Source organism: Cyprinodon tularosa, unplaced genomic scaffold (assembly GCF_016077235.1).
Source record: "Cyprinodon tularosa strain WSP-4 unplaced genomic scaffold, ASM1607723v1 ctg65, whole genome shotgun sequence".
Lineage (NCBI taxonomy): Eukaryota > Metazoa > Chordata > Actinopteri > Cyprinodontiformes > Cyprinodontidae > Cyprinodon > Cyprinodon tularosa.
The window spans coordinates 1,528,695-1,544,837 of NW_024039396.1; the positions used below are offsets into that span (position 1 = coordinate 1,528,695).

Consider the following 16,143-nt stretch of genomic DNA (forward strand, 5'->3'; position numbering starts at 1 on the left):
ATTTTAATTCGATTTTATCTCTGCACTTTTATTCAATTTCTTTAATTAAACAATGAATATTTAGTCTTAGCTTATTTATTAGAATGCTGATTTTTTTCTTTACATATTTACTGAAAGTCATTTATTTCTGTTGAGAATAAAAGTGCAGATATAAAACAGAACAATAAAGATACATTTATATCAAAACAACGGCTCTCTCATTTAAATTTCAAGCCATTTTACCAAACGTTAATATTTACGAGTCATTTATTTTATTCATGTAATTTTAATGATGGCAGTATTGGTACTCCATATAGAAGGGCGCGTGAGTCGTTGCCAAACGTTTCAAAGCTCTTCGGCCAATCGGTGGCCGGTGAGGCATCTCCTCCCAACACGTCCTTCTCCCCGGGTAATATGGCGGCCGTGTTGTAGCCGCTCTGCGAGGCTGGAGCTGCTTTCACGCTGTAGGAGTAAAGATTTACAGTCAGAAACATGTCGGCCGTTCTTCTTTTGAAAACATGTATGAGAAGACTGCCGCCAAACGCTGCTGGGCAGGTCCTCGGCTGCTGCTATCACACCGAAAGAGGAGTTTACGGCTACCGACCCAAGCAGCTCGGCGTGGAGAACACGTCACAGAGGGAGCGCATCGCTGCACTCAACCAAGGTCGGTAAAACTACGGCAGGAGGGCCGATGTCGAGGCGATGGGGGTCAAATTACGGCCATGCCAGTGGATTAGTAGGAACACCTCCCAGAGGGGCGCTCCCCTTCATGGAGGTGTTGTAAATGAAGCGCACCTGTTTGTTTCCAGGAGCAGAGTTTATTCACAATAACTGCAGAGGCGACACCAGAGGAGGGGCGATGGGGGCTAACATAGCTGCTCATCTTCGGAATTATTTTAAGCATAACTTGGATTGTTTATTTTAGTCTATATAGGATCTGTTTCGTGTCATAAATATAAAACTAGGGTGATTTGGGTTTCAGAAAAGGAGGACACTTTTTTTTTTGGGTGCGGTTGGGGTGGAGCTGACTGGATCGGGTAGGGCATTTGAACTGAGCCATCAGCACCGAGCTTGTCTGGGTCTGGGCCCAGCCGGTGTCGTGCCAAACGAGTTATCCCCGACAGAATTAAACGAGTTATCCCCGACAGAATTAAACGAGTTATCCCCGACAGAATTTGTATCCCCTGCGTCGGGAGCGCGCATTCAGCTCCGTCTCATTACCAACACATTAGGCGTGGAAATAAAGATATTTTTCACTTGTTAGTGCTATCGTAAGGGATTCTGCTTAAAACTAGACTAATCACTAAGTATAACACGTTCTGAGAAAGCAAACGGCTCTGTGGTATTCTCCAGATGTGTAACGAAAATATAAGGTTTATGTTATTCGATTGTCGCATGACTGTCGCATGTCTGTCTGTTGAAAATAAAAATCGACCTTTCTGAGTCCATCACAGCTGTCTACTTTTTCGTTGTTATTTTTGTGTGTGGATAGAACCGCATGAATGTATTATATAAAGCTAATTTCAAGTTTGAATAAATGAATAGTGAAGAAAGTTACTGCCAAAATGATCAGATCTAATGAGATTTTAATTCAGCCAAGAACCATATGAAGAACACAAGATGTGTCACTTAAAAAAATAACAATATATGAGGAGTTTTTAAAAAACTACTTTATTGCAATTTTATTAGAATAAGATGTTAAAAAATATATGGACTTCACATTAAAAGTTTTGTTTTCAAGCACTGCAGCCCATTGTTATAAATGCTGACCAGATGGTGTGTCAAAAAGTTTCCTCTCTAAGGAAACCCAGCAGGTTTCAAGTCTCTCTAATCAGCATTCTCTCCTCCTGAAAGATTGTAGAACCACAGTGGATAGATGTCTGCATTTATGATGTCTTAGCAGCAATCACTCATATTGAGCATGCATGAAGTGACAGTGGTTTCATATTCATAAGTTACACTGCTATCCTTAGGTTGGGAGAATTGATCTTTGCATATCTTACTGGGTTTTTGTGGCACTATTGGCTCATTTTTTTAAAGTAGGCTGACAGGAAAGGGGTTATGAGACGGAGGAAGAAATGCGGTAAAGGACCTTAGGCTGAGGACTAGGGCCTCTGTATGTAGCACCTGCTGAAAATTTGAAGCTGTTGGCTCTTTCAATGTAAAAGTTACGGGGGGATACAAAAAATATCAGTATCAGCCTGCCAAAATATGTATCCCCTTCTAAAATGGACTAAGAGTATCCCACATTCTAGATTTTTGGCACATAAACACCTCTTATAATCACCAACAACTGTAGGAATTTTGAAGCTGTTGGCTCTTTCAATGTAAAAGTTACGGGGGGATACAAAAAATATCAGTATCAGCCTGCCAAAATATGTATCCCCTTCTAAAATGGACTAAGAGTATCCCACATTCTAGATTTTTGGCACATAAACACCTCTTATAATCACCAACAACTGTAGGAATTTTGAAGCTGTTGGCTCTTTCAATGTAAAAGTTACGGGGGGATACAAAAAATATCAGTATCAGCCTGCCAAAATATGTATCCCCTTCTAAAATGGACTAAGAGTATCCCACATTCTAGATTTTTGGCACATAAACACATCTTATAATCACCAACAACTGTAGGAATTTTGAAGCTGTTGGCTCTTTCAATGTAAAAGTTACAGGGGGATACAAAAAATATCAGTATCAGCCTGCCAAAATATGTATCCCCTTCTAAAATGAACTGAGAGTATCCCACATTCTAGATTTTTGGCACATAAACACCTCTTATAATCACCAACAACTGTAGGAAATTTGAAGCTGTTGGCTCTTTCAATGTAAAAGTTACAGGGGGATACAAAAAATATCAGTATCAGCCTGCCAGATCTGCATGAATAACCCATCACCAGAGAAGGCCTTTGTTTGTCCTGCTTGTTTTTGTTAGAAAATTTTTAGTAGTTCTGACTATTCTGTATATAGTTTATATGAATAAATAAACATTACAGTTGTTGAAAGTTTGAAAGGTTTTTGGCATTTCATATAGATGCAGTTGAAAAACACATGCAGTTTAACCACTCTCTGTGCTCTGTAAAAGGATGACACATTTTTGGCAGGCCGATACTGATATTTTTTGTATCCCCCCGTAACTTTTACATTGAAAGAGCCAACAGCTTCAAAATTCCTACAGTTGTTGGTGATTATAAGATGTGTTTATGTGCCAAAAATCTAGAATGTGGGATACTCTTAGTCCATTTTAGAAGGGGATACATATTTTGGCAGGCTGATACTGATATTTTTTGTATCCCCCCGTAACTTTTACATTGAAAGAGCCAACAGCTTCAAAATTCCTACAGTTGTTGGTGATTATAAGAGGTGTTTATGTGCCAAAAATCTAGAATGTGGGATACTCTCAGTTCATTTTAGAAGGGGATACATATTTTGGCAGGCTGATACTGATATTTTTTGTATCCCCCTGTAACTTTTACATTGAAAGAGCCAACAGCTTCAAAATTCCTACAGTTGTTGGTGATTATAAGATGTGTTTATGTGCCAAAAATCTAGAATGTGGGATACTCTTAGTCCATTTTAGAAGGGGATACATATTTTGGCAGGCTGATACTGATATTTTTTGTATCCCCCCGTAACTTTTACATTGAAAGAGCCAACAGCTTCAAAATTCCTACAGTTGTTGGTGATTATAAGAGGTGTTTATGTGCCAAAAATCTAGAATGTGGGATACTCTCAGTTCATTTTAGAAGGGGATACATATTTTGGCAGGCTGATACTGATATTTTTTGTATCCCCCTGTAACTTTTACATTGAAAGAGCCAACAGCTTCAAAATTCCTACAGTTGTTGGTGATTATAAGATGTGTTTATGTGCCAAAAATCTAGAATGTGGGATACTCTTAGTCCATTTTAGAAGGGGATACATATTTTGGCAGGCTGATACTGATATTTTTTGTATCCCCCCGTAACTTTTACATTGAAAGAGCCAACAGCTTCAAAATTCCTACAGTTGTTGGTGATTATAAGAGGTGTTTATGTGCCAAAAATCTAGAATGTGGGATACTCTTAGTCCATTTTAGAAGGGGATACATATTTTGGCAGGCTGATACTGATATTTTTTGTATCCCCCCGTAACTTTTACATTGAAAGAGCCAACAGCTTCAAAATTCCTACAGTTGTTGGTGATTATAAGAGGTGTTTATGTGCCAAAAATCTAGAATGTGGGATACTCTTAGTCCATTTTAGAAGGGGATACATATTTTGGCAGGCTGATACTGATATTTTTTGTATCCCCCCGTAACTTTTACATTGAAAGAGCCAACAGCTTCAAAATTCCTACAGTTGTTGGTGATTATAAGAGGTGTTTATGTGCCAAAAATCTAGAATGTGGGATACTCTTAGTCCATTTTAGAAGGGGATACATATTTTGGCAGGCTGATACTGATATTTTTTGTATCCCCCCGTAACTTTTACATTGAAAGAGCCAACAGCTTCAAATTTTCAGCAGGTGCTACATACAGAGGCCCTAGTCCTCAGCCTAAGGTCCTTTACCGCATTTCTTCCTCCGTCTCATAACCCCTTTCCTGTCAGCCTACTTTAAAAAAATGAGCCAATAGTGCCTCAAAAACCCAGTAAGATATGCAAAGATCAATTCTCCCAACCTAAGGATAGCAGTGTAACTTATGAATATGAAACCACTGTCACTTCATGCATGCTCAATATGAGTGATTGCTGCTAAGACATCAAAAATGCAGACATCTATCCACTGTGGTTCTACAATCTTTCAGGAGGAGAGAATGCTGCTTAGAGAGACTTGAAACCTGCTGGGTTTCCTTAGAGAGGAAACTTTTTGACACACCATCTGGTCAGCATTTATAACAATGGGCTGCAGTGCTTGAAAACAATAAAACTTTTAATGTGAAGTCCAAATATTTTTTAACATCTTATTCTAATAAAATTGCAATAAAGTAGTTTTTTAAAAACTCCTCATATATTGTTATTTTTTTAAGTGACACATCTTGTGTTCTTCATATGGTTCTTGGCTGAATTAAAATCTCATTAGATCTGATCATTTTGGCAGTAACTTTCTTCACTATTCATTTATTCAAACTTGAAATTAGCTTTATATAATACATTCATGCGGTTCTATCCACACACAAAAATAACAACGAAAAAGTAGACAGCTGTGATGGACTCAGAAAGGTCGATTTTTATTTTCAACAGACAGACATGCGACAGTCATGCGACAATCGAATAACATAAACCTTATATTTTCGTTACACATCTGGAGAATACCACAGAGCCGTTTGCTTTCTCAGAACGTGTTATACTTAGTGATTAGTCTAGTTTTAAGCAGAATCCCTTACGATAGCACTAACAAGTGAAAAATATCTTTATTTCCACGCCTAATGTGTTGGTAATGAGGCGGAGCTGAATGCGCGCTCCCGACGCAGGGGATACAAATTCTGTCGGGGATAACTCGTTTGGCACGACACGCAAAAACCGGGTATGCAGCGCATGCAACGCATAGGGGGGCTGCACTCAAGGGGGCGTCAATAAACCCCTCTAGAAAATAAATTTTTCTAGTTGTCATTTTCTATATTTAACAGCATAAAACGATCAATAACAGAGAGACAGCACTGATTATGCGCCCCCTTCACCTTCCCTCCTGTCGCTCTCCCTTCCCACACAGGTGGCTTGCGCACGCGCCCCTAAGAGGCGCACTCAGGCGTGTTTTTCTTTTTTTTTTTTTTTTAATCTATCGATTCGTAGTGTGCACTTAACAGTAAGATGGAGCGCCAGAAAAAAAAAAAAACTATCCGGGGCGCAAAAAAGAAAAAGGGAGAAGGATAAAGTTGTTGGCGGGATGAAAAAAGCCTTTCAATGTGGTTGAAAGACAGTAGGTAAGTTCTGTCAGTGAATCGACAACAGGACAGGAGGGTTGTAAATATTCAGGTTAGATAAAGCTACTCTGATACGGAGTCGCCCCATATTTGGCTGTTAAATGTTGCGTCCCCTATTGAAGCGATAAGGAACGCGATTTGTTCCGTATTTCTAGGAATATCTGATACATACGCCTGTAACACACACATATCCACACACTAAGTGTAAGAAAGACCGAAATAAAACTTGTGAAATATTAACACAGGAAAGCTAAAATGTCGTGGCCAGTGCCCAGCTATGGTCCAACGCTTAGCTGCAATTTATTCACTCATATGTGAGATGAGTTGTACAAGTTTATGTGTGTATCAGACACATTAATCCAGTGTCATTATAGCCCTTAGACTCGGTGACCCATGTTACCAAACTTTTTGGCAGGGGGACACTGGAGTTTAAATGTTTTATTCAGTATCACTACAGTGGTGTTGTGATGTATCTGATAAGTCAGAGCAGATGCAGTGTCCAGTCAGTAACTGTTATCCAACAAGAATTCATTCAAATTCAAATTTAAATATGAATTTTTATTGTAGTTTTACTGCTGTATTTTTTAACCCTACTTAAAATAAAATTAATTTAATTCAGCTGAGAGGATGGAGAGAAAGAAGAGAAGATGACAGAGGAAGAATCAGGACAGACAGGTTAAAGCAACAGGTTGGTCTAATATTAGGTGGAAGTGAGGGAACAGCTACTTAATCCCAATCGATAATGTTTAAACATTATTTTTAAAAACTGTATTAAGATCTGTAATTTTTACAGCTAATTTATAATGCTTTTTGACCATATGACTTAGTGGAGAACGCCACAGACAAGGGGTGAAGGAGACAAACATGAGGTCGGTCATAGAAGAGACAAGTGAGAACAACAGGTAGGAATAAATACATTAGGGAGGCAGCAAAAACCTATATACCATAATGGTTTGAATTACTGATGACCATCTCTCATTGTGTTCTTTTTTGGGAAAATTGGGAGAATGTGCAGATGAGGGAGAGGAGCAGAGAGGACCAGATGATGATGATGATGAAGAGGGAGAGGAGCAGAGAGGACCAGATGATGATGATGAAGAGGGAGAGGAGCAGAGAGCTGCAGAGGAGAGTGCTGAGACAAGGCTTTATTCAGAAGATCCATCTGAATGGCCTTTACCACACAAAATGGGGGACATATTTAGGCAGTAGGCTACATGGTTGAAAATGGCCCACCGAAAGTTTCTGATGGCCCATATCCAAGAGCAGAGAAGAGAAAGAGGTGTTTTTCCAAAGGATGCTGTTTTCATTTACTGTCTAATGGAGAGAAAGTTGAACGAGATTGGTTACTGTGGGGGGGGGGGCGATTATGTGTTTTCGCATCCACCTCAAAAATATGTAGTTGCGCCCCTGCCAGCCGGGAACGGTATGCTTCCCCCCTGGGGGAAGCGCGGGGACGCGGCTACCGACACCGGGTGCAGTTCGGTCGCTCCGTCCTCCGCTGGCTGCCTCCCCCCGTCCGCTGGAGTTCCGGAACCAGCCCTGGACCTGACCGCTCGGTTCTGCTGCACTGTAGTCGACCAAAATACTGGACGATTTTAAAATTCCCCCCGGACATTTTTTTTTTAGGTATGAAAAGTAGGACATGTCTGGGGAAAAAGAGGACGTCTGGTCGCTCTGAGTAAAACATCACTACTTCCACAACTAGATGATTGGAGCTGAGGATAGAATCTTCCTGCATTTCTGCTTCTTCCTCCAGCTCAGACACTCAGCCTAGAGTCGTACAGCAGTCAGCCATCCATTTTCCATCATGCTTATCCCAAGCAGGGTCGCTTAACCTGGTGCCGATCTCAGCTGTCTATGAGCGAAAGGCGGGATACACCCTGGGGTGCACCCCATCGCAGGGCAACACTTAGACAAACGGGACAAACAATCATGCACACTCACAGCTATGGAGTATTTAGAGAAGCCGATTAACCTAACAGTCATGTTTTTGGGAGGTGGGAGGAAGCCGGAGTACCCGGAGAGAACCTACGCATTAGAGACTGACATTTTTTCGGGATCCCCACGGGTCACGGGATTCCCGTGGGATTCCCGTGGGATGGGAGTCAGTATTAGTAACGATCACGGGATTGGGACGGTACAGGATTAAACATTAACGGGAGCAGACGGGAGCGGGAGCAAACCAATTGTAACTTCCGCTCTGAGTTTTTCACCCCGCGCTCAAAAACAACAAGAATGGGAGTGGTGCAGGAGCGGGAGTCATTCTGAATGGGAGCGGGAGTAATTTCACCAGGAGTGGGACGGGACAGGATTTAGATTTCTACTCTGGCCCGGGATCGGGACGGGACACCATTTTTTTCTGTGGGAGTGGGACAGGACAGGAGTGAAAATCCACTCCTGTGTCAGTCTCTACTACGCATGCATAGGGAGAACATGCAAACTTCACACAGAAATCGCTCCCGGAACCTTCTTGCTGCAAGGCAGCAGTGCTACCCACCGAACAGCCCCGCACTGCAGTCAGAATGAGGAAAATCAAATGAGACCACCGTATTATACGGCATTAGTACCCAAAGCATCCAACACTGGACAAGTGTAAATATGTTTTAATGAGGCTTTAAACAATCAAGCTTTGTCAAAAAAAAATAAATTGTAAGATTAGATCAGATTGTAAAGGATTGATATTTTAGGCTACGTTCACACTGCAGCCTGAAGTGACCTAAATCCGATTTTTTTTTGGTCAAAATGCGACCTGGATCTGATCTTTTCATGGCTGTCTGAACAAAACAGATCCAATTTTTTTCCGATGTGACCCAGGCCACTTGGCTATGTGGTCCTGAATCCGATACGAATCTGATCTTTTTAAATTAGTCCTGTGTCTGAACGGCCAGGTTTTTTTTCTCGGGTTGTGTCCACTGTACCCTTTGGCAAAAACAACACTCCATAGTGCTTAAAAAAATAAGTTTCCCCTAATTTTTCTTCCTGGATGTTATGATTTTGTATATAGAATCAGTTTCCCCAGTGTTTTAATGATGGGCTCAGCCTGTGGTGCCTGTCTGCCTCCCCCTTTCTGAACCCTGACAGCAGCATGTTTGTGTTTGCTCTGCGCTCAGATCACGGTCTCGCACGGCTGGTGGAGGCGTACAGAACGCATGGACACAAGGCTGCTAAAATTAACCCCTTACTGCCTCAGCAACCTGTTGTGGACAGCATCCCAGAGATAGAAATGCTGGCTGCTGCCGTCAGAGGAACGCTCAACACCTCAGGTAAGTTTCACAGAGACCTTTGAAACATTCAGGAGCTTAAATCTTGTGGTTCTTTCAACCTGCTGCTGTGTTTGAGACTTCATAGAGGCATCGCTTTATTCCTGAAAATTAAAATGTTGGAATTAATGGAAAGAAAAGAGACATTAGGTTTCAACCTGGCATTTAAGGATAGATTTATCATCTTTACTGCCATCAGTTCAACCTGTTATAAAACACAAATCGCTGCAACCACACAGTGACTAAGGCCTGCTTTTATTTGTTCAAACGTGGTTCATTTTATAGAGATCCCACAAAGTCTTAAAAGGATGGAGAAACATTGATTATGAAAAAAGAAAATGAATAAAGGTTTGATCTGAGCATCTTGATTAACAATCATCCTTTAATTTCTGTGCAGTCTTTGGTTGATGATTTCCTGACCCAACGATTCGATTATTTTCGATACTCAAGAATACACCACGATACGATTCGATTAATTGTTTTTTGTTTTTTTTTACACCTTACAGGCTAGACAAAGTTTCAAATTTGAAATGAATCAATGAAAGCTGTAATATCATTATGCATTTTTTTTTAGAAATAACAGCAAATAACAGAAGTAGAAAAGTTGCATCAAAAAATACTGCAAAAATCAGTGCAATGAGTGCAATGAAATAACTCGACTCCATACGTCCCGCCCCCTCCACAGACGCTCCGCTGCTCCTCTCCCAAATTGTAGCTGACCGCAGACAGCGCCGCAGACAGGAGGCCGGCTTGTGTTGTTTTTATGACCGAAATTGCGGAAAACAACTCGTGAAGTTTGACCCGCTAGAAGAGCGAGGTGCGCGAGAACGTTGGGACCCTTTTTCACCTGGATCTTTGCTCTTTTTGGCCCTCATGTCCCTCCGTCGTCGGACTAAACTCGCCCCCACTTCCTCACCGCCTCGGCCGCATCTAGACCCACAGCGTGTAGCACAGATCACGCTTCAATATTGAGCATAAATCAAAAATGTCTGTGTCAAGCTCACTGTGACACACTGCTGCAAGATTATAACCAGGAAGCGAGGTAGGAGGGCAAAATAGGTTTAGCGCCACCGCAGCACGGGAGGAGAATTACGCCCAGGAGCAAATGGATAAAAATAGACCGGAGGAAAAAAAACATGAATTGATTCTCTTGCGGACGTATCGATGCATCGGATCGTCGGCTGTTGGATCGATGCATCGATACAAAATGATTATTATTTACACCCCTACTGTATATATAAAAAAACAGGCTATTTAAAAAAAAATTGTGAAATAAAGGGGGATTAAGTCGGTCTCCAAAGGAGTGCTCCAGTTTCACTGTAATCTTGGAGCTTTAAACTGAAATGAACGGGCTACCAAACAGCAAAGATTGAATGCATTCGCCCTATTAAAGGATTAACTCAATGAAACTTCCTCCAGGAACTACCAGCCAGGACTTGCTTAACTTGTGTTCTAGTTAAGAAAAAAAATACACACATCTTATTTATCAGGGCAGAGAAACTTTTAAACACTGCCCAATTTTTCTATTTGGAAGCTGACATGTTTGACAAGATTTTGAGTGTATATATAGAGAGATATGAAGGTAGATTTGTTTCTTTATTATTCAATCAAAAAATGTATTTTCAATTAAAAAAATCTTCACTTCAATGAAAAAAAAAACTTTTCAAAGACAAAAATTCGACCTAAATTTTAAGGCTAAACTTCATCACAAAATGTTTGAGAGTTACAAAAATTGCAAACAATAAATCGTTATAGTTTTATTGGTTAATAATTTGCACAGTTTTTTTCTTTGATTGATTTTTTTATTTTATTTTTTATTGAAACAACTTTTTGGGAATTGAATGATTAAGACACAAATGTCTTACCCATGTATGGCCCAAACACTAAATAGATCCCTTCAACCAAAGAGAACATTTTCAACAATAAAAAAAGTGTTCAAATGCAATTTTTTGAGTCTCAAATATTTTGTTTCAATTCAAAAACTATTTTCTATGATTGAAAACCTTTATCTTTTCATTGAAGCTACTTTTTTATTGATTCTGTTGTTTGTTTGTTTGAAGCAATTTATTTTTTGTTTGAATAATAAAGACACACCCATTATATGGTCCAATCAAAAAACAATGTTACTTCAATTAAAAAAGTTGCTTTAAACTAAAAAGACTGCCCTTCTATCAAATAAAACATTTTCAATCAAAGAAAAGCGGTGTTCAAATGTATTTTTGCATTCAAATATTTTTTCTTTGATTGAAAAGTTTTTTTTTCATTGAAGTTAATTGAAAATATATTTTTTGATTGAAGAATAAAGAAACAAATCTACCTTCATAGAGAGACCCTCGCACTGTAATTTTATCTATTATTCAATGCATCCATGTGAGAACATTTCCATCAGAGTTGTTTTTTTCCATTTCTTCTCCTCTTTTTTTATGGTGTATATATCTCTGTTGGGTCTGTCTATATTTTGTTTCTGCATAAAAACTGAGAATATCAAAAGACATTTTCCTGGTCTGACTTCTTTCCAGATAAGATTATAGCTATCCTTTAAATTCAAGCATCACATACTGCTAACATTACAGTAACCAAGGCGACTGGCCTGCTGCTAGGCAGGTTAACCAGTCGGATGTCAGGAATCAATAGTGATTGTTTTGATTATTTCACTATGGATCACAGCACAGGAAATGCAAAAATAATATAATATAAATGACAAAATATCTAAATTATTAGCATTTTTTAATACACAGACCCAGTTTTTAATAAATACTTTTATGTAATGTATTTATTGAAAGGGAAACAGGCTTGTTTTAGCATTTACTTGATTTTAAAATGGTTAGCAGTTCATCTAGGCTCAGGTTTTTCTGTTTCGGGGTGTGATTGTTTTAATGGCGGGACCTGTCAGTTTGACTTAGGAAGGTGTAATGTAATAACTTGTGTGAGCTTGTTGCAGAACAAACTGGTCCTGATTAAAATAAATGCCATGGTTTTAGAGAGATCTTTATAAATATTTGTGTAGTGAGGTAGCTCAGTTGTTTTTTTTTTTCTTTATTTCCTTATCACACCCACACACAACCCCCAAGCACACACACACACACACACACACACACACACACACACACACACACACACACACACACAATAACACACACCAACTTGTCTCAGTATCTTTAGGCGGTCATTCCATTGACTTCCATTCATTTCTACTGCGACCCTTACCCTAATTCTTACCATACAGGTTCACAACTAACCCTAACCTCAACCTAAACTCAATTCACACCTTAGTCCTAAACGTGACCCCTATCCCCAAAAACAACAATTAACCACATGGGTCCAGGCCTCGGGCCCCACCAGGAGCCCCTGCAACGTGCTATTTACCATCAAAATGGTCCCCGCAATGTGTTAAAAACAAGAGCAACCCCACACACACCTATATCTATCCATGTCGAGATGTTGATATATAATATATATATTTTTTTATTGTTTATAGAAAGCCAAATTACAAGTCCAAATAGGTGAAATTACTTTTTATACAAATTGTATTTATTTTGCAGGTTTCGTTGAAGAGCTGAAGAACCCCTGAATTTAATAACATTTTGAGCCTTAAAAAGACAGAAATATTTGATTGAGTAATTTTTTTTTTCTTCCAGTCCTAGTTTTTTGCTCCATAAAAATCTAGTCAGTTATTTCCTGACCTGGAATTTGATGCATTTTTAGCTACAGGATTAAAGGAATAGTACACCCAAAACATCATTAGCCTTCATTTTCTACTCACCCCCATGCTGAACAACACTCTGGAGTACTTTTTTGATATCTCAAATGCATCTGGAGATCTGGGAGGCTTCTTGCTGTCTGCTGACATTCAAATAATGGAGGTCTATGGCGCCCGAGTCAGAAAGGTCCATAAAAGTCCACAAAAAACGTGTCAATATTCCTCCATACTGCTCGTCCAATGTATTCCAAGTGTCCTGAGTGGGTAGCATCCAGAATTTACTCAAAACGAAGTCATTTAGAATGTTTTTAGAGCATAAACAGTGTATAGGATTTCCTGAAAGCACGCGCCTGCGAGTTCACGACGCTATGGAAACCGCGGCAGACCAAACCAGATGAAAGTGCGCATTCAGCTCGGCAAAGAACTCATGCTCTTCCTCAACACTGAAGTCCTCAGACATTTTTCTTTCGTTGTTTCTTTCTTTGCACAGGTAAACAGCACATTTCTTCTTCTACGCTTGCATTATCGGCAGAGCAGACGCTGAATGCGCACTTTCATCTGGTTTGGTCTGCCGGCTTCCGTAGCGTCGTGAACGCGCCGGCGCGCGCTTTCAGGAAATCCTATACACTACTGTTTATGCTCTAAAAACATTCTAAATGACTTCGTTTCGAGTAAATTATGGACGCTACCCACTCAGGACACTTGGAATACATTGGACGAGCAGTATGGAGGAATATTGACACTTTTTTTGTGGACTTTTATGGTTCTTTCTGACTCGGGCGCCATAGACCTCCATTATTTGAATGTCAGCAGACAGCAAGAAGCCTCCCAGATCTCCAGATGCATTTGAGATATAAAAAAAGTACTCCAGAGTGTTGTTCAGCATGGGGGTGAGTAGAAAATGAAGGCTAATCATGTTTTGGGTGTACTATTCCTTTAATCATCCCCCTCTCACAGGTTTATGTTTATTGGATTTTTTATATTTACCTGCCTGGAGGGGAAGTTGAAGTGATGATAATATTTGGAAGTGGCCCAACTAGTCAGGCATGACCTGACTAGAATCTGACTGAGAACCCATGCAGGAAGCTAAAGATGGAGGCTGACCAAACTGCAAAAAGCAGCTCAGCAGTTGAAATCAGACTTTAAAGCCAAAAATATTTTTCCATGGACTATTGAAAGGATATAAAAAATATTTGCTTTGCTTTTCTTAATGAAACACAAATCAATGCAGATACTTTTTTTTTTTTTTATAGTCATCCAGTCTATCACAGTGTTGCTATAACCTCACTAAATTAGCAGAAGCTAAGCTTGTGTGCCAAAAAAAAGTTTTTTTTTCAAAACGCGGACATTTGAAAAATGTAAAAAAAAAAAAAGCAAAAATACCGTACTCAATTCAAACACATCAACTGGAAAGCTTTACCTTAATTAACCAATAAAACTATAACCATTTATTGTATACAATTTTTTCAACTCTCAAATATATTGTGATGAAGTTTAGCCTTAAAATATAAGTAAAATTTATATTTTTATATCTTGTTCTGCCTTATTACATAGCTTATTTCGTACAAAAGACTCACATCTCTTGTTCCTCTTTTAATTTTTGGCAGTATAATATTAGAAGTTTTGATCAGAGATCACAGAGATAGCTTTTTTTTTGTATTGGATATAAAAATCTTGGTTAAATGAAAATATCTTTATAGAATTTTGTCCAGGGTATGAATATTGGTTCTGTAATTCACTGTACTAAAACTCATTAGTGATATTATTAAGCACATGATTGAAAAATGGGAAGTTTAAACATCAACTTAAAAAAACAGTTGATCTGCTGACTTTTCTGAAGCTTATCTGTTCTGTAGTGAAGTTTGGTAACTTGAGTTCAAAGCCTTAATGCAAATCCTGGAGTTAAACAATTTGAATTTCTCAAAGTTTTTCTTTTAATTTTTAAAAAATATTTAGTTATTTTTCAGATTTTAAGAATTTAAGGTCATAAAAGGTTTCTAAAAAGATTTAACTCATTGGATCCCACTGTTGCGAGTTTTAACCAGTTCTTTTAGTTTTTGTTTACTTATTTTTTGATGCACAATCTTAACCTTTGGGTGTGTTATTCCTTCCCAAGGCCTGCGTCACTTTGGGAAGGCTCAAGCCTCGGTGGAAGAGGTGCAGACCTACCTGGAACAGGTCTACTGTGGTCACCTGTCTGTGGAGACCAGCCAGCTGAGCAGTCTGGAGGAGAGGGAATGGTTCGCTGACCGCTTCGAGGAGCTCAAGAGGGAAAGCTTCTCTCCTGAAGAGAAGAAGCTTCTGGCTAAGCTCATGCTGGAGTCTCAGGTGGGTCAAAGTGAAGGTAACATGATCCACAGTGCTGGTGGTCAATGGAACATGTCTGTTCTTTCTGTGTGTAGGAGTTTGACCACTTCCTGGCCACTAAGTTTGCTACCGTGAAGCGTTACGGAGGAGAAGGAGCAGAGAGCATGATGGGATTTTTCTATGAGCTCTTCCACCAGTCAGCCCACAAAGGAGTTACTGACATCGTCATCGGGATGCCTCACAGAGGCCGACTGAACCTGCTCACCGGCCTGCTGAAGTTTCCACCAGAGGTCAGAGATATTTCCAGATCTAAATCCTCCCCTAAACTGGAGGCTGACGCCACATTTAAACAGTTGGATCTGGTTTATCGGTCCACTGCAGCTTATGTTCCGTAAGATGCGCGGGCTCAGCGAGTTCCCTGACACCTCCCCCGCTATCGGCGACGTTCTCTCTCATCTCACCTCCTCGGTGGAATTGGATTTAGGAGCAGAGCACCCTCTTCATGTCACGATGCTGCCTAACCCATCACACCTGGAGGCCATTAACCCCGTGGCTCAGGGCAAAACCAGAGCAAGGCAGCAGCTGAGGAAAGAGGGAGACTATTCACCGGAGGAGAACGCCTACCCAGGAGACCAGGTCATCTGTCTGCAGGTACTCACTGCTTCTAGACTTACTTATATGTAAGCACCAGCTACGTTACTCCCAGGTTATCTGGTGCTAAAGTATTTCTGAGTCCAAATAAATGGTCGTAAATCATAGCCACTAAAATCCTGCAGTAAGCCCTTATGATGCCATCAGGTTATGAGGCGGATACATTCTAGTAATAATTAATATTCTATTTAGGAGCTCATTATTCTACCAAGACATGAGAAAATTAAATCAGAGATTAAATTCTTATTGATTGTATGATCTGTTAAATACTTTATTCATACATTGCAATCTGATCAAGCCCTCTGTAGATTGGATCAGATCATGAAGGTCAAACTCCAGAGAAAGGC

General features: G+C 39.8%; 1 protein-coding gene across 2 annotated transcripts in view; it reads left to right on the forward strand.

Moving 5' to 3' along the window:
• Positions 1-359: 359 nt before the first annotated feature.
• Positions 360-16,143, forward strand: part of dhtkd1 (dehydrogenase E1 and transketolase domain containing 1) — a 45,078-nt gene continuing 29,294 nt past the window's right edge. The window contains exons 1-5 of one of the 2 annotated variants that reach the window (XM_038308915.1): positions 472-643; positions 8,989-9,141; positions 14,955-15,166; positions 15,241-15,435; positions 15,527-15,796. In XM_038308915.1, coding sequence (XP_038164843.1) covers positions 472-643; positions 8,989-9,141; positions 14,955-15,166; positions 15,241-15,435; positions 15,527-15,796 — 1,002 coding nt within the window. Of the gene's footprint in view, positions 644-8,988; positions 9,142-14,954; positions 15,167-15,240; positions 15,436-15,526; positions 15,797-16,143 lie in introns of both variants that reach the window. The other variant, XM_038308916.1, reaches the window with a different exon arrangement.